The sequence below is a fragment of the Pleuronectes platessa genome, chromosome 7 (assembly GCF_947347685.1).
Source record: "Pleuronectes platessa chromosome 7, fPlePla1.1, whole genome shotgun sequence".
NCBI classification, from domain to species: domain Eukaryota; kingdom Metazoa; phylum Chordata; class Actinopteri; order Pleuronectiformes; family Pleuronectidae; genus Pleuronectes; species Pleuronectes platessa.
The window spans coordinates 10,843,943-10,865,733 of record NC_070632.1 but is presented as its reverse complement, the minus strand read 5'-3'; the positions used below and the strand labels follow the sequence as shown (position 1 = coordinate 10,865,733).

The 21,791-nt window shown below is 41.6% G+C and overlaps 1 protein-coding gene across 1 annotated transcript; it reads right to left on the bottom strand.

Moving 5' to 3' along the window:
• Positions 1-2,438: 2,438 nt before the first annotated feature.
• Positions 2,439-11,364, bottom strand: slc17a8 (solute carrier family 17 member 8). The gene is made up of 12 exons (XM_053427147.1): positions 11,264-11,364; positions 9,273-9,528; positions 8,731-8,849; positions 6,683-6,797; positions 6,177-6,264; positions 5,631-5,717; positions 4,613-4,755; positions 4,376-4,525; positions 4,130-4,262; positions 3,720-3,830; positions 3,209-3,336; positions 2,439-2,768 (listed from the first exon to the last, which is right to left on the bottom strand). Exons 1-12 carry the CDS (start codon positions 11,362-11,364, stop codon positions 2,439-2,441), a joined length of 1,761 nt encoding a protein of 586 aa, XP_053283122.1.
• Positions 11,365-21,791: the final 10,427 nt, after the last annotated feature.

Here is a 21,791-nt window from a genome sequence, read left to right as displayed (position 1 = left end):
ACGCTAACAAAAACAGGCCGTGTTAGGGACAGCTCACACTGTCAGAAGATAACGAGCTAGTTAATTTAGACGTGACACTGACTTCATGACAGCTTTGTGTGAGGAATAAGTTCAGAAATAAGCTGAAGTGAAGGGAACAATCAAATCAAATAAAAATAATAATAATGGAACTTAAGACCTACACTAGAGTGGGAAAGTTTTAAACCAGCCTGTTAGCCTCTCAGTTATTTTCCCCTCTGTGGCTCCAGAGAGGACACTTTGATTCCAGACAGAAATATTTCAACAACTGTTTTATAGATTTCACAGTTAGATTTTCATCCTAAGACATGTAGGTAAGGGTTAGGTTAAGGGTTAGGGTTAGGGTTATTTGCTAATTTTCAAATATTTAAAGTTACTTTATAATCATCACTGTTGTCATTGTTTCTATGAGCAGAAAACACTGAAACTCCAGACACACCTCGTCAGTTCTACGGCTGACACATCCAGGTGATCATGATGTCATGACGTGTTTCAGACAGAGGCTGAAAAGTTAGAGGAAAGTGAGACCTTTCTTAACATTAGAGCATTTAAAACATTTCAAGTAGTAACACTAACTGAAATTATGAACCTTAATATGGGCATAATATGTCTCCTTTATAATGATTTGTGGTCAGTAGCATTGTTAAAACTAACTTAAGGCAGTGGAAAGCGATTGACCATTAAAAACCTGGTCTGAAGGCAGTGGTGTGGTGTTTCACTGTTATTTCAAGGGGACTAGTTGACAGTTATATGTGCCTATATTTACAATATGCACTGTTATAGACACAGATGTCTCTTCATGCACAAAGAGAAAGTGTCTCAGAGAAGTGGAGAAGAGAAGCAGAAAATCTTAATTTGGTGCAGGTTCCCCTTACATCAACAGAACAATTTGTCATTTGATGATAAATCATTTATATATTTTTTTTTGAATACACCAAGTAACATGACAAATCCAGACCCTTGACGCTCTTCATGGATTTTATGTTTCTAAACATTCGGCATACAGAACAGAAATGTTGTTCATTACATCTGTGATGTGATCAAGTAAAGTGCAAATCAAATCCAAGCCCCCTCAAACAATATGATCATACGCTACTGTCTCATCATTAGCAGTGCTGAGGAAGAATGAGGGTGAATTTCTTTACTCTTCTAGGATCAAAGTGAAACATCAGCCTCCAGCGTTTTTTGGAAACGATCTGGGTCTCCATGTATCAAACATTGAGAGGTTGCAAAAAGACAAACACCAAAAGAATAAATAGAGTTACACTAAAAGCTTCAAAGAGTTATGTCACCATCCATTTCAGCCCATTATGAGCTCAGAACACTATAAATAATGGAGCTGATATAATGCTGGAAGACGCGCCTTACAAACGGATGGAGAACTGAGATCCGACGGACAAGGGGAGGCCAGCGGTGACAGACTGTAATCATTCAGCAGCAGCAAATACATACAAGCAAAAACCAACAAATAAGAAGGCTCATAACATTAACACTGTGGTCTGCTGTCAAACCTATTATTACATTCACATTGCATAGCGGACATGAGGAATGTCAAAAACTATGTATGTTTAGAGGAAAGCTACATAAGGTCCAGTCAGCGTTTGCACAGGGGGAGAACCATCAGCACAGGCGGAAGGTGGAAGTCAAGTCTGGATTGAAGCCGCTTCTCCATGGATGTTTGGATGTCATTTCTTTAGTTTATTACTAAGAATATTTGTCTTAAGTATTTGTAGAATTAGATTTAATATTCAACTTCTGATATCATCTCGTATTTGAAGACGTTTCTTTCTTATTTTGCTCAAGTAGGCTTCTACAAGATTACGTTTGATTTCACAGTTTAATTGTTTACATTTTCACCCCTGTCTGCCTGTTGGTTGGTTGGTTGGTTGTCAGGAATATTACTCTAAAACTACAAGACAGATTTCCATGAAACACGGAGGAAGGATGGGAGTGGGGCAAGAAAGAACCCATATCATTTTGTCCTGGATCAAGACAAAGGAATATTTGATCAAGCTCTTGAAAATTGCAATTTTTTTTTGACATTTTCACTTATTTTCCAGGGGATAAAGCATGAATGTTTAAAGTGGGGGATATTAAGGGGACTGCTGTCTATGAGTGTGTGCAATTCAACACAGCTCGATTGGATTTAAGGAGACTGTCGACCTTGGCAGAGGTATGTGCTCCACTGCCTGCCCTTCTAGTTGTTCTGTTCCCATATGATTGCTTTCTACAAATTGTGGATTGTTGTACTTTACATTTAAAATGCTACATTGCCCCCCCCCCCCCCCCCCCCCCAAAAAAAAAAAAACACAGCAGTCTTGAGGTGCGTTTGATCTCTTGCTTCTTCAAAGATGTTTCAGACATTTCCACAGATGGGAAATTCCTCTGTGACCAGATTCCAGTGCTCAGGAAGTCCAGGCTCACTGGTACCCGTCCTGGAAGTCCCCGTTCCCGCAATGTTCCTCCTCCTCTTGCATGGTCACACCTCTCTTCTTTTTCCAGCCATGTCTTCGGCCAGATGAATTGTCTGTTGTGCCATAACTCATTTTGGGGGCCACAGTGTTTTCGCTTTGGAGCTCTGTCTCTTCAGCCAGCTCGTCTTCATCAATGATGCCACATTTTTCCTCACTTGTGCTCTCGGGGTTGGCCCAGACCTGCTGCTCTCCCGAAGCAAAGATGGCATAGAAGATGACCCCTGTGTAATGCACCATGGACGCAATAAGAAAGACATTCTGCCACTCCAGACGAGTCTGTGGGGGAGATGAATGGAGTCAGTGATCTTATGATGATATAGCTCTGAGGATGAGCTCTGTAAAGCCTCTGAATTACTAATGGCGTTGGAAATACTACAGCTGCAGTGTGTATAATACATTTCACAGCTCTATTAATTATAAATACAAGTTAAGTATAGAACCAAGAAGCAAGCATGATATATGTTTATGTAATGAGGGAAATCTAAGGGAAGGACAGAGTTTCAGTCTCAGATGTTTTTTTAATACATAGACCAAACACACAATAATTAATAATACATCAAAGAATTCAAACAGAATATGAAATTCTGTAGAATATGAGATCCACAACTGACCTATGTAAAAACATATTCAGTTGCAGTCAAAATATGAGCAAACAACTAATAAACATATGCTACTATATTACATAGTGTAGTAAAAGTGTTGAAAATCATTTGTACCTTGTGTTTCGTCAAAGCTCCAACAATCAGGGGACACACCATCCCAGAGAGGGTTCCCACACCGTTAGAAATACCCATCAGGATGCTGGCATAGCGAGGAGCAATATCCAGATGATTGACATTAAAACCTAAACACAGAGCACACAAGACGGTGTTTGATTAATGTGAAAAAAAAGATTTCTATATTTTGTAAAACTGAATATGATTCAGTTCCGACTGCACGTTTCTATCTGTAAATCTATAAAATGTTCAAAAGAGAGGCCAGTGAGAAGGTTTGGTGGGATGAGGCATGGAGACAGTGTTACATCCAAAGAAAAAGTACTGCACTTTAATTTTAGATTCTTTCATAATCAAATAGACAGATGAAATGACACTTACAAAAAACTTTCCTGCAACATCCTGTGCATTGGAGGGTTTCCACATTTTTCAAGTATCAAGCGAAACCCTAATTTCTTTAGTTCTAATTTCAGATGAGGCACAGATTTATCTTTGTTTGCTGATGTTGTAATACCTGAGATGGCAAATCCACTGAAGCCCACAGCCATAACGAGGAAGGAGATGGCGACTCCTCGAGTGTGAGAAAACCCAACCACCAGCAGCAGAGTGGCCTCCATCCCGAAACCTGTGGAAACACAGGACCAGACCATGGAGGAGATTAGAGCGTAAAAGAGACAAAATGTCCATCTAAGTGTTTGAATCAGTGAGTCTGAGGTTTAAAAGTGTCCTGCATAGTTTCTGCTTGACTCATTTGCAATGGAAACGTACTGTACTTATCTTTATTCACTGCACTGCCATTTTTTAGGTGAAAAAAACTTTTAATGAAGAATATGTAGCAAAGGAGAAGAGATAGCAGCCTATCAAGTCATGGAATTCCAGTGTTAAGAAAGAAAGAATGTGTTGCCTCTAGTTTACATCACGTACCTCCACAGTTCATGAGTTTTCTCACGTTTGTGGTCGACATGATTTTGTTGATGCGTAAGTAGTCAGCCAGCTGACCCCCGATAGGGACTACAATTGTCATCACCATGTGGGGGACAGCAGACAGGATCCCCACCTGTCGACAGGTCACACATTCAGGACACAACAAGGTGAATGTGACGACCAATCTGTCATCATGGATGTTTCTCACTGACGGTGGAATTACTGTGGCGACACTGCGAGACCTACCTTGCTGATGGGAAAACCGAAAACTTCCTCAAAGTAGGCCGGCTGGCTGATGAGGAGCAGGTAGAAGGTCCAGCTGCGGCAGAAGTTGGCCACGATGATGGCGTAGACGGGCATGGAGGTGAAGAAACGACGCCATGGAGTCTTGAATTTCTGTGATTGACGGACAGAAGTCAGTGCGTGTCATCAATGCAGTGTGTGTGGAGTTGAAAGGCACCGTCCAACACTGTGTGTACAAACCTCAGTTGCACTCAGTTGGTGGATTGTTTCACCGATGGTCGTCTCGATGTACATCCGCTCCTCTTCGGTGATTGTGGGATGTTCAGCAGGACTTCCGTACGCCAGCAGGAGCCACAGTATGTACCATAAGATCCCAAAAACTCCTTTTCATGAAAGGATCGTGAACACAGAGCAGATGAATTTATACACGTGCACTGATAGATGCATATCTTTGTGGTGACGGCTCTGTAAAGTGTTGCCGAGCAGCGTGAGGACAGGACAGACTAATTAAAACAACCCCAGACCCTCGTTGGGCCGCAATAACTTTCATTATTAAAATTAAATGAGTAAGGTATGAGTCACGGAGCCCCAGACAGGAAAATGCTAATTCACATCAATAAATCAAGAGATTGTATCACAGCAGAAGCAGAGTAGATTTTTTATTAAAACACGTTTGGCGAGGTATGAATTTTGTGCGAGTGTTAATCCTTTTAATCAAACTCAAAAGCAATTCAGATAACAGTTATTGTGCAGAGCAGACTAAGTGTAACTGCCACAGAGCAGCATGAGTCAGGGATCAGGATGTCATGAACCAACATCCAGGGTATTTAATCAACGTGAACATATATGGCGTGTAGCTTTATTAATGGCTTACGGAGGGTTTATGAATCAAACTCGGGCTTCTCTGGCAAATATATTTTTTCAAATAAGCATAAAATATAAACGTTATAAAGGATTTACTAAATGTAATTTTGTCCAGATTCCTTAAAGGTTTTCCCAGCCGGTGGAAATTTGTATTTCATTAAAGGCTTACAAGTTATATGTGAAACAACCTGAGTTATTAAAAATTAAAAAGAAAACATTTACTTAGACTTACTGACCATTTACAAAGAATGATTAAGATTACTAAGAAGTGCTACCAATTGAATTAGATATACCCTGAAAGGTTGTCATGACTCTGGACTACTACGACTCTGGACTCTTTATTCTTTGGACCTTTGCCTCTTTAATGTGTGTGTTTATGACAGATCCCTCTTACCATAGATGTAAAAGACTGAAGACCAGCCAACGTACTGAACGAGCACTCCAGCTAAAGGCATGGCGATCACTGCTCCCGCATAGGATCCTGGGAACCAAGGACAAAAATTTCAAATAAAAAAATTATGTTGTCTCTTGTTTTATTTCCTTTTTCACAACTTTGAATTTGATAAAAAACAGAAATTAACGTCATTTGATTGTAGCAAATTCAACCGAAACTGTAGAGTGAAAATGTGTCTGAAATAAACATCGTATCTCAAATCTCTGTAAACCTTTTCAGTCAGATCACAATATTTTCACTAACCCTAAATCCTGTGAGTGACCAAAACGTGTCCATGAATCAATACATTACATTTCGCGACTACTTCAGTGTTACTGTGTTGAAATGAGCCATTGGCAGTGCCTTGACAGAGGCGCTGTTTTCAGAGACCCTCATTCAGAGGACGCAGGTGAGCTATGTTCAATTAATGTCAATTTAAGAGGGTTTTGATTCATGGTGTTTTCTGGAGCATTTTCCGTACGTGGAAGAAACAGAAGTATCACTCACCACAGAATGAAGTGGTGGCCAGTCGACTCCGCTCAAGAGGTGGCGCCCATTTGGACCACATCCCATGGCATGCTGGGTAGGTGACACCCTGTAGGAGGGACAAGGCGTCAAAAGTTAGCTTGACTTGGGATGAAGCCTGGGATTCACTGAAATACGTTTAAACACTTGTTTGTTTTGTTTTGAGGAGGTTAGATTTTGTTTCTTGAGCTGACACTGAAATCTTAATATGTTAAATTAGATAATATTTTGCTGAATATAAGCCCTGGAGATTTTGCAGTGTAGATTGTATGAACTTTGGATGGGACCGTGTTCAATGTATATGCTAAGATAAGCTAGCCAGCTACTGGTGATATTTGCTTACTGCTTCACATTTATCCTACAGTTGTGAATGTTGATTTTATTTCTCACCACAAAAACAAATATTCATATTTCCCCAAATGTTGAACCATTGTTTCAGTGACCCAGTGTTCATTCTTCTTTATTTGCCTCCAACATTTCTGTCTTACCTCCACTAAGCCCTGCAGGATGCGGACAAACATGACGCAGCCGTAGTGAGCCCTAGCAGCTGCTGGAATAAACATATTCAGCACTGAGGTCAGGAAAATGGCCGCCCCAAACACCCTGTAGCAAAACATTTGGTGTAAAAAAGAGAAGAGCTTAAAACATCAACGTCCACATGTATCACTCACAGATAACAAGAATAGTTATTGGAATCATGCTTAGTCACGATGGAATAGGTTGTTGGCTTAGTTTGGCTTAGCGTAAAGATAAGAAAGAGAGGAGGGAGTCAGCATCATAGATATATATAAAGGCTAGATGTCTTGGCCAATGGAGTCGAACGTCCGCACATGGCGGCCATCTTGCCACATGTGGCTCGCTCACCCATAACATTGTGTTGATATTGATGTACTTTTTAAATAACCATAACTTGCTCAATTTTCAACCGATTTTTAAACGGTTTGGTTTGTTATAAACGTCAGACATGTAGTTATGACACTGCATACTTATGAATAATTATGTGATGTTCTAAAAAATAGAATATTGCTCTAAAATAGGTACACAATTTTCCTTTATAAATAAATCAAGAATTATTTTATTCTATTTGATTTAAAAAGTACATGTACCACTACCCACACAGTGTTATGGGTGAGCGAGCTGACTGTGGCAAGATGGCCGCCATGTGCGGACGTTCGACTCCGTTGGCCGGCAACGCAGACGAGACATATAGCTTTTATATATATCTATGGTCAGCATGGCTCTATTCAGGTTCTTCCACAGGTTATTGATTGATAATATTATATGTCATTTGTTTGATGTGAAATAAAAGTGCAAGAAAGACAATTTGTTGCAACCACCATTAAATACTAAGACAGTATTTAGCCAACTTTTTTTTGTTTCATTCAGACAGTCCACAATTCTTTATGCTAAGCTAGCAAGATAATGACGGTTGCCTATACAAGGATGAACGACATGAGGACAACCCCAGAAGCGAAGCTAAAGTGTCTTGACCCCCCCCCCCCCCTCGGTGGCTGGCTGTAGCATAGATCATATATCCAGCCTCATCCATGTTAGCAGATGCAACTAAAAAGTGAAAATAATTTTTTTGTTCCAGCAAATTAAAGAGAAATTATCTGTTTTAATATTAAATTTCTCAACTCATTTAAGATATAACACAGTCCTGCAACAATACTTTACGACCTTAACTGTATTGTGATCAGTCTGTAACAGGTAAAAACACAACAACACATGAAACCCAGTGTCTGAAAGATATGTGATATTGGGATCCTGTATATCTCCACATATCTGACAGTCGGCCTCACAATGAGACACGTCTCATCCCTCTCCCGGTCACCGGCTGAGATAAAGACATCCCTTTCAATCCCCAAGTTTCTGCTTCATCACCGCCGTGCTACATAGCTCCCTTCTCTTTTCTCCTTCACCTCATCCCCCCGTCCTCCTCTTTTTCCAAAACAGTGTGTAAGTGACACTTGTAATATTCCAGTGGCTGGTGTTGCCGAGAGAAATCAGAGGTAGGATCTTTCATTATTAACTCTGTCAGTGGCGTGTCCTCTTTTCCTGTGAAGCTTTTATTACAGGACTGCTATCTGCTCCATCAGCACGGCTCACCACACCATACAGCTTTAACCCTTTAACGGCGAGTCCCTGGGCAGGTGCTCCCCCACCCGCCAAAAAAACCTTTATTTGGTTTTATAGACCTTTGTTATGATTATATCTTAACATATGATCAGGGCCTGCGGTAACCATGACTCAAAGCATCATCTGACTCTGCACCCCTCACTCCTATCAAACATCATCACTTTCCTCTGCACTGTATCTGAGGCAGCCAACAACAACAACATTTTATAGAAGTGATTAATCCTCTGTTCAAAATGTGTCAGACAAAAGACAATAATCTCAGTCAGAAGAACCCGGAGTCAAATCGTCATCATCATAAAATAGTTAGTTGTTTCTGTCAAACAGTCTCTTTAGTTGGTAAAACTGAGTGAACAGTGCTACAGGGAGATCACAATCAGCCGTGAAGCCAGTGAGTGACCTGTTGGCAAAGAGCTTGTTGGAGATGAAGCCACCGGGGATTTGAGTGACGATGTAGCCCCAGAAGAAGGAGCCGTGGATCAGCCCCACTGTCTCTGGATCCCAGTTGAACTGAGCCATCTGCAGAAGGAGAGAGAAAAATGGCTTAGAGGAAGATGAAGAATTTAAAAGATGAAAATATGTGTCTTAAAATTAAAAATGCAATGTTGAACTCTTAATCAGCAAAACACAGTTTCTCAATTCAATACAAAAGAATCGGACCCATTGCATTTTTGGCGTGTATCTAGATCACAGGGCAGATCCAGGAACTAGGAAAATCTGGCATTTCTCAAAATGTTCAGATTTCCCAGGAAAAAATCAATAGATCTTAGGGAACTAAATTCTATAGGTGTGAGTGATTTGGTGCAGCTTGGTAGAATTTATGGGGACTGAGAATTTTTTATTTTTTTATTTTAAGTAACCCACAATTTAGTCTGTGAAGGCCAGACTGTCACTCATTGTAAAATGTCTTCAAAACTATAAACCAAAGGGTCCTGTGAGTACCTGAAGCACTGGAGTCCCATTGATATAGACAGTGTTGTTGTTCACCATCTCCACGATGGCCACACCAAGATTGCACCGAATGCCAAAGGAGATGCAGAAGCCCAGGCCGCTGAGGATGGCGATGATATATCGTTTAGGGAGACCGCCACAGCTGCAGTCCACCAGTGGGGCAGGAAGTCCTGCTGATCGCACGGGTCGCCCATCCTCTGTCAGCTCAATGTTGTCCTCTTCTTCTATGTTGCTACCATCTATTTTTCTAAGGAGAAAATAGCACGGAACACAGTATTTGTCATCCGAGCATCCTGAAGTAAAAATATTTATTTTTATGAATATCAATCATCAAATGTCAGTGTCTTTTGTGCCTAAATTCTATGATATCTGAATTTGGCCACAAGTCATGTAAGGATTTCTGCATTATTCACTTGATAATGTCGTGTCCTGTTGCTTTTGGCAACCAAACAGCACAGTAACACAAGTCTCTGCACTCTCTTGCAGAGGGCAGGAGGTGAGGCCATGACACGCAAGGTAAAGGGTCACAGATCTGCTATGATCAGGTTGCTTTCAGCACCTGTTCCACAACCAAAGACCCATCTCTTTTACTATGTCGCTGCTCCAATCTCTCATCCTCCTGCAGAAGACCTCTTATGCAGTTCATCCCCACCAGGACAGATATTAGAAAGAAAATGGGAGAAGTTCTTTGTTATCAAGCAATGAAATCCTGCCTTTATTACCTTAGTACTTGATGAGTAACCAGTGCTCACAGAAGTGTCAACTGGTAATTTTATGTATTTATGGACTAACGCACTGGAAAAGTAAATAATCATGAGTTAAGTTAAAATGGCCCAAGATTTTTAAAACAATGTCAGTTATAAAAGCAATGGGTAAAAAAAATAGTCCGTCTTGTAGTCAAATTTGACTAAAAAGGCTTCAGCGACATTTTACTTTTATTTGACATGGACCTGATAATTGACATTTAATCTATTTCCTTTGTCTTTGAATGAACAGCCCTGTTAGTCGATGTTACCTGTAGAACAGCATGTAAACAGCTGCAGCACACATCGCTGTATTTAAAATGAAAGATCCTTTCAGAGATAATGTGCATTACTCTTTTCTCTCAGAGAAAGGGTGTAGTATTCATAAAAAAAATCGTAAATCATAAATTGCAAAAAAACGCAGATGATATTTTCAAAAAGCAGCAAAGAAGCGTTAACAGCTTCTGTCTGGTCACTGACGTCATGTGATCAGGCTGTAAATATGTTGTAGGCTGGTGGATTAATTAAGAAGCTAATAAAAAATGCCATAATATTTAAATCTGTCTCATGTTGTTATCCGCTAAAACCACTTTTATCTTTTGGCATCAATACAAAATAATTTACTCAGGAGTAAAAAAAAACTCACGATTACATTTTGAAAATCCGAAATGATAGGCACATTTTTATAACATTATTATTATTATTATTAATTTCTTCTTATGTTTTATTTCTTCATAATGGATTACTGTATTTCTAAATGATGACAGAGCATATACATATTAATGCCACACACACAAAACTCATCTTCTAGGCAATTGCCATCTACGTGTTTTAACCCTTAAAATTATCTTCTATATAAAGGTTCCTACCTCCAGCACACACACACGTCCTACTGTGACATATGCATCAGATATGAAATATGTATCAATGTCTTAAAATAAAATCTCTGATTGCATCACAGGGATTGCCTGGCAAGCACAAGAATCAAATATTTATTTATCGTCAGGATCTCTGAGAACACGCTGGGCTTAATGGCCTCGCCTCCAGGATCTGTGACACTAGATATTTCTGCTCTCGTGTAGTTGAACAATCTTGTTTTAATCTCCACTGTGAATGTAATATACGGACAATGAGTGAAAAGCCTAACCTTATTACATGCAGTCGAACAATATCTTTTAAAAAACTGTGGGGTTTGGATGAAACATCCCTCGAAACCACTCTCCACATAAACCCACTCACCTTTGCAGTTTTCCCAGAGAGTCGCCCACACTGCTCTTCACCTCCTCCTTCCCAGGCTTCAACACCTGCTCCTTCAAACCTTTCAACCCACCAAAAGGCATTTTCCCTGGATCTTCTCGCTTCTCTCTCCACCTTTGTCTCAAAACAGCGTCTTGATACCTCACTGGCACACTTTGTTATGATTAAAAAAAATGAAAAATGAAAATCCGCTAGAAGCCTTTCTCCATCCTCCCTGAGTTTGTGGCACCGGTGGCTGGCTCCACCTCAGAGTGGTGCCAAGGGTCCCTCAGAGGTAGCACAGACTTTGTCCACTTTTCAGAGCTGATTCAGAGATTGTGTTGAAGTACTCCTCCTTCCAAAGTGCCGTTCGGTCAGAGCCTCTGGAACATTAATCTCCAAAAGATCCATCCAAGGCTGATACATGCAGAAAAAAATAAAAGCGTAGCATCCACTTTTTAATGTCTGGGCATTATGAGACCCCGTTGTCTGCAGCTGAACTGAAGGCTCCGCTCAGATCTCCTCTCCATCTCATAACTCATCCATCACTGGTGAGGAGGGGCAGGTGGAGCTGGTTTTCCAAAACCCAGCCCCTCACCCAACACATCATCATCTTTATCGTCATCCTCATCATCACCTCCCCATGCAGCACCACCCCTTCACCTACATAGGTTCATCTGATAGCAGCCCAGTGGACAAACAATTAAATATGCACGAGCTTGACAAGTCGCATGGAGGAGAGACAGGAGTAGCTGGGCGGCTGTGGTGTAACATGCGAGCAGGTGAAACCCAAGACAAAGCCATCAAGTTCCAGGTTCACGCTCACACTCTCTGCCAGCTCCTCCATGTTGCTGTTTCACAATGTCTGCATCACAGAGGAGGGACAGATATAATATTCATGAACTTCAACATCTTATCTCTAACCATTTGACAGTGATGAGATCTTATTTGAAATGCATTTTTTCCAGCGTTAAGATCATTCTTTGAAGAGCCTATAGCATTAAAAGATATAGAGGTTATGATTTGAAAACTTAAACAAGTGGACTGCATGTTGTTGGCTGTTGAAAACTTACTGCTTAGTGAGAGTTGTGCCAATACTCCATCAACCCTTCTTTTACACTGCTTATCCTTTGAGGGTCTCAGGGGTGTGTGTTTGTGTGTGTGTGTGTGTGTGTGTGTGTGGGCACGAGGTGGTATGCCACGTGGACAGGGAGAAATATCACAGGCCTTCTTCTTTCCAGAGACAGTTTTGTGGAACATGACAATTAGATGTACGTCCTTTTTGCAGATATAACTCTCAACTTTAATACTTTCATATGATTGATAATTAGCATAACAGCTCTGACACAAATGATGCATTCAGCAGCTGTTTGAAAGTAACTGTGACTTTATTACCTGTGATAATTACCTGAATGTGAATCAGGAGATTGAGAATCCACTTGGAATCTTGTTTCTGAATAAGTCATGTCTGCCATCTAGTGTTTGGAATGAGGCGGTGACACATGAGTCCATAATAAACTCTAAACTAGGCTGACATCTGTCCAGTGCAGTCTTTACTGCGGGACTAAAAGAATCTTATAGTTGTTGGTCTCTCTATGTGCACCAACAACTAAAAATACAGCCATTCAACATACGGGTGGTAAATTACAACAAAGACAACAACAACAATCTAATAATGTTGTTTATTCAATACGAATAAAAAGGCTATTATCTAACCTGAGAAAGAATTATTGTAATCATTTCTAGTCCAGTGTGATACAATTCAGCCCATTAATTAATTGGAAATTCAATATAATTCTATATATATAGAATTATATATCAACATAATAATTATATTGAAATTCTATATAATTCTATGTAGAATTATATATCAGTATAATAATTATATAGAATTTCCAATTAATTAATGGGCTCTAAAGTATATGTATAAGCATATATATCGGGACTGTATAAATATATGTTTAATTCAAGCAGGTTTAAAAGTACTTTTACCTTGACAGTTAGTGCTAAAGTGTTTAATCGATCCTAGATGTAACGTGTGGGCGATGTGGCCTAATGAATGTAATGTGACATGTAATTATAATTGTTTTATTGTAAGTATTCTACACCCATCAGGTCTTTTAACACAAGGAAAATAAGAATAACTCACAATAACTCAACATAAAGTTCAACATAAAAAAGATATGTATATTAAACAAAATTAATATGAAAATAAATAATTTTAAGTAAAAATTAAAATAAAACTTGATAATTAATAAAGTCCACAAAAATCGCAACATGCGTTGTTCCTTTTATTTTATTTTTCTAGATGTCCCTGACATTCTGACAAGAGAAGCATTACTATGGAGACGTGACCACTGATGCTGTGTAGCCTCAGCTACTTTCTCATAAAAGTGATTAAGTTAAACTTTTGTGTCTTTTCTAGATTAATTTTTCCTGCCATTTTCCAGCTGCCAGCAGCAGAGTGAGTCACACGGTGTAAACAGAAACCATCCTGCTGCAGCCAGGGCAGTGGATAGATTTCAAGTTAAGGGTGGATCGCCATGGAAATGATAGGTGGCAAATCAAAAGAGCTCTTGTCAATCCAAGTTGTTGTTAATATAAAATAAATCCCTTTGTACTTCGTGAAGTATCCTCTCACAGTCATGTTAATGAGACTGTGAGAGAAGAGGGTGTCAATGAGATGAAGGAGGTGTCAGTTTGTGAGATGGAGGGGTGATCGAGAAAGAGGGAAGGAGGTAGGGAGGTGGGAAGAGAGATAGTTTCACACAAGAGTTCATCGTGCCTTCACCAAAACACACACACACAAACACACACACACACACACACACACACACACACACACACGGGAGAAAGTAAATTATTACTGTGCAAATCTTTGGGGTCTGATAAACATTGTGCTCCCATGTGCCGCTCGTGTCACACTTATCTGTGTGTGTGTGTGTGTGTGTGTGTGTGTGTGTGTGTGTGTGTGTGTGTGTGTGTGTGTGCACTCATGTGCTTGCTTCAGTTGTTTGGATTCAAGTTGCAAGGTTAGACCAACAAGCTAGTCACCTGTCAGTTTACAACTCACATCACGCTACGCCTCGCTGTTCACATCAACCCTCCTTTTCCCCCATTCCCTCAATACACTCTCTCTTTCTTTTTTTCCCCCTGTTTCCCTCTCTCACTCTCACACACGCACATAAACACACTCTCAGTTGGGAGATTCTGTATTGTGTTAACTAAGTGGGGGGCAAAGTAGGAGGAAACCCGAACAACAGTAGACTTACACAGAGGCGTAGAGGGGAGCAATTTGTCTAAAAAGCCCAAACACAAGAGAAACTACATTGTGGTTAAGAGAAAATATTTTTTAATGAAAAGTATTTGGAGAGGCAAAAAAAGGAGAAAAATCCACAGGAACTTGGCGACATAAGCTGATCTTTGAAGGAAGATACAAGATACTCTTCAAGTAGTGGGTCTTTCATTTCTAATTCCAAAAGCACACTTCCAACACCGTGAAACTTTTTGCAGATTTTTTTGAAAATTACTTTGTCAATGTGTTTCATCGTTCTTGGGGTGATCTCAAAATCTTCATCCTCGATTTCGATCCATATTTTTTCCACCAGACGCTCGATGATGGTGCTTGGTGATCTGAGCTCTACGAACACCTGAGCTTTATCAAAGATCCTCCGAACCAGCTTCATAACAATTATCCTGATGAGGGATTTCCTTCCGTCCTCTTGCACTTCGCTGTATTCTTCCTCGATTTCAGAAGTTTTCACCTCGCTTTCCGGGCCAGACCCTTGACTATCTGCAGAAGTGGTCACCTCGCTTTTTGAGCCAGACCATTGACTCTCGAAAGATTGCAGAGTGACCCATCCGAGCGGGCCCCATGATATAGACTTTTCGAAACTTTTTGTTAACACCCAGGAAGTAAGAGTTTCTGCCTGTGTGTGAAGCCACCACCTCATTACTCCAAGGAAACACCACACCATGGCAAGGATGTCAGCTGATAGGATAGCCTGTGGCGGTAAAACCATTAAGCTTGTGCGCTTTGGTCCTGAGGTGATCTTAGGTCTCATCCTATCAATGTGATTGATGAGGATATTTTTCAGCTCATTGGTTAACTCCAGGGTTTCACCACTGTAAATATCCTCAATCCATTGAGACACATTCTGCCCCTGCTGTGTCTCACCAACTACTGTTGGAAGCAGAGCGTCAATATCACTAATGACTGACTGCATTGACTGCATACTTAAAACCTTGTCAAAGGCTGGGTTGTCGGGGCTGTCAAAGTACTTGATATTCAGTCTCTCCACAATATGACAAATGGACGCTTGCGCAAACTGCTTTGCAGCGCCTTTCTTAATCCATCCACACATTTTCTTCATAGAGGGTGAGCTTTGGGCTGATTCTAGATCAACTTCGCTCTGCGACATGATTTCATCCACAATCACCTCAGCAACGTCATCTGCAACATTCTTAATCTCCAGAGTGGAGCCAGATTCCAACTGCTCATAATCAGAAGAGGATTTGATGAAGTGAGAGACCTCATCCTTAATGATCTCCTGGACAGTTTTGGATGTTGCAGACAGAAGACTGTCTCTGTCTCCTGAGATTGTCTTCCGGGATGAGGATGATGCCTGACAGTCTTCTTTATCGACCAGTTGTTGATTTTTCAGATTCCTCATGAGTCCTTTGATCATTTTGCCAGCCTGTTGAATTAGACATTGTAGTCTTTTTGAAGATGTGATACGAGGAATAGATTCCTTCACAGTGTCCACGCTCATGGAAAGGACAGAGTTGACACACTCTGCAATCTCTTTAGCAATCAACCTTGTCAACTTGTCTGAGCTGACCAGCTTGACCTCATCTGGAACGTCAAGAGCCTGAGCAAAAATCTGAGGAAGTGTTTTGCCCAAAGAGCAAATCACACCATTCAGAGACACAGGCCCAGCGGTGCTCACATGACCCTTTAGGGTGGATTGTGTCACTAAAAAGACAATTTCCAGCAGTTTCTCTCCCAGTGTGGTTATTGTGGCCACATCAGGTTTGCCTGCTTTCGAAAGATTCCATTGTTTTGATGTCATGCCTTCGAAATAGGACGTCACAATGGGTAAAAGGCTGTTGATGTCCATATTCCTGTTTCTGATATTCTTTTTCAATACTTCTGCTATTGGCTTCGTTTTTAAAAATCAGGTTGATTCCTGGGTATAGTAAGTGATCTCTCTGTTTGCCTACTTCAAAAATTCACCTATCAACTAGAGGGAGAACACACACCAAAGAGAACAGACACCAAACAGAACACACACCAAAGAGAACACTCACTAAAGAGTACACACTAAAGGGAGAACGCCCTCACTAAAGAGAACAGAGGAATCCAGGACAGCTGACATCACAGGCTGACACCAGGCTTTCCAACAAGCCACGCCCCCAAATATTGACTGTTGATGTCAGTAGCAGAGGTAGCAGGCCCGGCCCTGGCAATGTTGGCGCCCAAGGCAAGATTTCAAATTGCCCCCCCCCCCCAACATACACACGCAAACTGTGATGCAACCCCAATAACTTTTGGAATGTCTACAGATGCACACACAGGCAAATAGAATTGTAAGCTATAAAAAAACAATACATATATACAATAAAAAATATAAAAAGAGTCTGAAATCAGCTGTACTGATAGCATATCATGTCATGTCGACAAAAATAAACATTAATGAAGTCCACAATCGGGGTGATTCTTACCTCTATATTGATCTTTCTTCTCCTCCTCTACTTGCGGTGCTTTCTGATATTAGTTATTTTTGTCGTGCACTAGTTGCTAGTTGTACATCAAATTGCCCTTGAAGGATAATAAAGATTTTATTTCTGTCAGACAACTCACGTTTGATCATGTAATATATTTATTACAACAGATTTAGTGTTTGGCGTCTAGGCTCCAACTTAATCACTCCCCTATATGATTACACAGGAATGATGGGAGTGATGAGCAAATACTTGTAACCCCCCGTTGGAGCCTACAGGTGGATGCTGGGCCTACAGGTGGATGCTGGGGTGGTGGAGGGACTGTAGCAACAGGTAGCCATACTGCAGCAGCAGTGCGAGCAAGAGGGGTTTATGGGAAATGTCTCTCTGGTTAAATAGACCACCTGATAAGGTGGGTGTGTATTATAGATGGTTGTGGAGATTGAGGTATATCACATGATGTATGTCACATGATGTATGTCACGTGATGTATGTCACGTGATTGGACGCAGCACAGCTCGAGTTGCCTGCCAGAACTAGCTCGCAGGCGTCGCCATATTTCTGTCAGACAACTCACGTTTGATCATGTAATATATTTATTACAACAGATTTAGTGTTTGGCGTCTAGGCTCCAACTTAATCACTCCCCCATATGATTACACAGGAATGATGGGAGTGATGAGCAAATACTTGTAACCCCCCAAAACTGCACATAGTCGGAGCCTGACGTACGGATCGGTATCTGCTATGTGTGCGCCATTCACCGCTGCGGTGTGGCCATTCTCCGTAGGGGCATTAGCCTGCAGGAGAATATGCTAACTAGTGAACCTGTTATGTGAGCCATTCACCGCCGCGGTGTAGTCATTCGCTGTAGCCAAATTGTCTGCGGGGGAATATACTACCTGGTGAGGTTCCCTATACGGGAATATAGTGAACTTGGCACATGGCAACATATGCACCGGAATTTCCCCTTTAAGCCCAGCAAACCACCTGAAATGTAATAAAATAATCAGTCTGCAAAGCCCATACAAATTATTCACTCACATGTTTTGTTTGTATCGCCAATATTCAAAACATGATTCGTTTCATTGGGCTTAACAAATGCGACATCCTGTCCTTAACCCTCGACAAGAGTAAGGAAAAACTACCAAAAAACCCCCATAAACAGGGGAAAATGTAGAAACCTCAGAGAGAGCCACATGTGAGGGATCCCTCTCCCAGGATGGACAGGAACAGATGTATGCCACGGCAAGGGTGCAATGAATCCCTTGGCATCGTTCGCATTGTATCGTCACCATTTGAGGGGATGAAGGCGCGCCGAAACATGCCTGTGACTACCCCGGACGCAGAGACGTGATGGATCCCGAGATCTGACATGCAACAAAGGATTTATGCAGCGGAGAATACATATTAAAACATCAAGGCTGCAGATGATGTTTGAGAGTCAATATTCCTTCTTGTGGTGTCCAACATAGCATGAGTAGCATTGATGATGGAGTGTTGCAGTCCTAGCGGTGCCACATCTTAGTAAGTGCGGGGACAGCATCCAGGTGTTAGGCCTCAGCTCTGGCAGGGATGGCGAAGCTTTGAGGAGATCTCGTCATGCATTTTCGACCATTGATTGGTTGAAGAGGGATGCAAGCGTTTGATCATAGAGGAGAAAGAACAGAAAGCAGTATTATTCTTAACAATGATAATTCAGAAGTCTCGACAAGATCTATCAGACTTGTTGTGAACATGTGTTCTTCTAAGACTAGAGAGGATAAGGTCATGTAGAGGATTAAATAAGCGTCCTTGTCAGATTTCCTATTAGACTGCTTCCGTTATCGTATACTCTGACTCACCTTGACAACAATTCAGTAATAAGGAAATATAAAGCCAAGGTAAATGTTAGGTAAGACTGTCATCATTGAGGATTCATAGCTTTTCTATTGTAGCAGCATTGACACATGACAAGGTTATTGGTTCTTGATCTATTCACTGTTCTGTAGGAATTGGATGAATACCATGGGGTCAAGACGCTCGGGTATGGTTGGACAGATGGGATTTCCCTCTGCTTAAACAGACCGCCTAATGCGGTGGATGAGTGCTGTGGCTTGTTGTGGCAACTGAAGTATGTCACCTGATATATGTCACATGATTTATGTCACCTGATGTATGGCACATGACTGAAGCAGCGCAGCTCGAGTTGCCTGCCAGAGCTAGCTCGCTGGCTTCGCTCCATTTCAGTCCGACAACTCACGTTTGATTATTTATCTTATTTATTACGATATTTATTATTCACAGTAGAACATGTTTGTGTTTGGCGTCTAGGCTCCAACTTAATCACTCCCCATATGCTAACACAGGAATGATGAGAGTGATGCCCTAATACTGTAACCCCCCAACACTGCACAGATTTGGAGCCTGACGGATGAATCGGTATCTGTTATGTGTGCGCCATTCAACGCCGCGGTGTGGCCATTCTCCATAGGCGCATGCCTGCTGGAAAATATGCTACCCAGTGAGCCTGTTATGTGTTCCACGCCACTGCGGTGTGGCTATTCTCCATAGGCGCATGCCTGCTGGAGAATATGCTACCCAGTGAGCCTGTTATGTGTTCCATGCCACTGCGGTGTGGCTATTCTCCATAGGCGCATGCCTGCTGGAAAATATGCTACCTAGTGAGCCTGTTATGTGTTCCACGCCACTGCGTTGTGGCTATTCTCCATAGGCGCATGCCTGCTGGAGAATATGCTACCTAGTGAGCCTGTTATGTGTTCCACGCCACTGCGGTGTGGCTTTTCTCCATAGGCGCATGCCTGCTGGAGAATATGCTACCTAGTGAGCCTGTTATGTGTTCCACGCCACTGCGGTGTGGCTATTCTCCATAGGCGCATGCCTGCTGGAGAATATGCTACCTAGTGAGCCTGTTATGTGTTCCACGCCACTGCGGTGTGGCTATTCTCTATAGGCGCATGCCTGCTGGAGAATATGCTACCTAGTGAGCCTGTTATGTGTTCCACGCCACTGCGGTGTGGCTATTCTCCATAGGCGCATGCCTGCTGGAGAATATGCTACCTAGTGAGCCTGTTATGTGTTCCACGCCACTGCGGTGTGGCTATTCTCCATAGGCGCATGCCTGCTGGAGAATATGCTACCTAGTGAGCCTGTTATGTGTTCCACGCCACTGCGGTGTGGCTATTCTCCATAGGCGCATGCCTGCTGGAGAATATGCTACCTAGTGAGCCTGTTATGTGTTCCACGCCACTGCGGTGTGGCTATTCTCCATAGGCGCATGCCTGCTGGAGAATATGCTACCTAGTGAGCGTGTTATGTGTTCCACGCCACTGCGGTGTGGCTATTCTCCATAGGCGCATGCCTGCTGGAGAATATGCTACCTAGTGAGCCTGTTATGTGTTCCACGCCACTGCGGTGTGGCTATTCTCCATAGGCGCATGCCTGCTGGAGAATATGCTACCTAGGGAGCCTGTTATGTGTTCCACGCCACTGCGGTGTGGCTATTCTCCATAGGCGCATGCCTGCTGGAGAATATGCTACCTAGCGAGCCTGTTATGTGTTCCACGCCACTGCGGTGTGGCTATTCTCCATAGGCGCATGCCTGCTGGAGAATATGCTACCTAGTGAGCCTGTTATGTGTGCCATGCCACTGCGGTGTAGCTAATCGCCATAGGTGCATGCCTGCAGGAGAATATGCTACCTTGTGAAACTGATTATGTGCGCCATTCACCGCCGCGGTGGGGCCATTCTCCATGGCGCATGCCTGCAGGAGAATATGCTACCTGTGAAACTGTGATGCGCACCATGCACCCCCGTGGTGTGGTCATTCGCTGTAGGCACATTGTCACGGGAGAATATATACTGCCTGGTGAGGTTCCCCCCAACTGCCCTGGCTGTAGGAGAATATATTGTGAACTTGGCACATGGCAACCTATACCCCAGAATTTAACACTCTAAGTCCAGCAAACCACCTGAAATGCTGGCAATCATGGACAATCCGTCTCACCCCTCCACAAAACACTGGACAAGCTAAGGAGCAGCTTCAGCCAAAGACTCATTCAACCCCGCTGCTCTAAGGAACGATACAGGAAGTCGTTCCTCCCAACCGCAATGAGACTGTACAACGCATCTACCTCTGTCAGAGCCACCATCACTGAACTAAACTAAATATACCTGTCTCAATTCATCATTTTATACAATAATATTGTCTTTTGCACACTCTGTCTACATATTCTTACACTCATAGTACATTATATTATCTATTGCATCGCCAAATACTTATATCCGTACTATATATTATATCATACTCTTTGTATATTCTTTGTATATATAAGTCTATATACACATATTTATACATGTGTACATGTTATTATTATTATTATTATTATATTTGACTATTATTATATATACTGTTACTGCTATTATTACTATATACTGCTATTATATTGGTATAATTACTATCATATATAAATATATATTATATATATACTATACAATTTTTTATAAACTATCTAACAATAACATTACCATCATATCATCAGTACTATTACCATCATCTGCCACTGCACCCTATCTACCTATTTATCTTGTGTTTCTGTTTTTATTCTTTCTACCTCAATATTTTATTCTATTGTATTGTATTTTATTGTAATCAAATGTACCGGCTGCTATGACGACTTAATTTCTCTTCGGGGATGAATAAAGTAATCTATCTATCTATCTATCTATCTATCTATCTATTTACAGACCTCAGAGTGACAAAGGGAGCCACAACAACTAGGGCTGCACAATTAATCGAATTGCATGA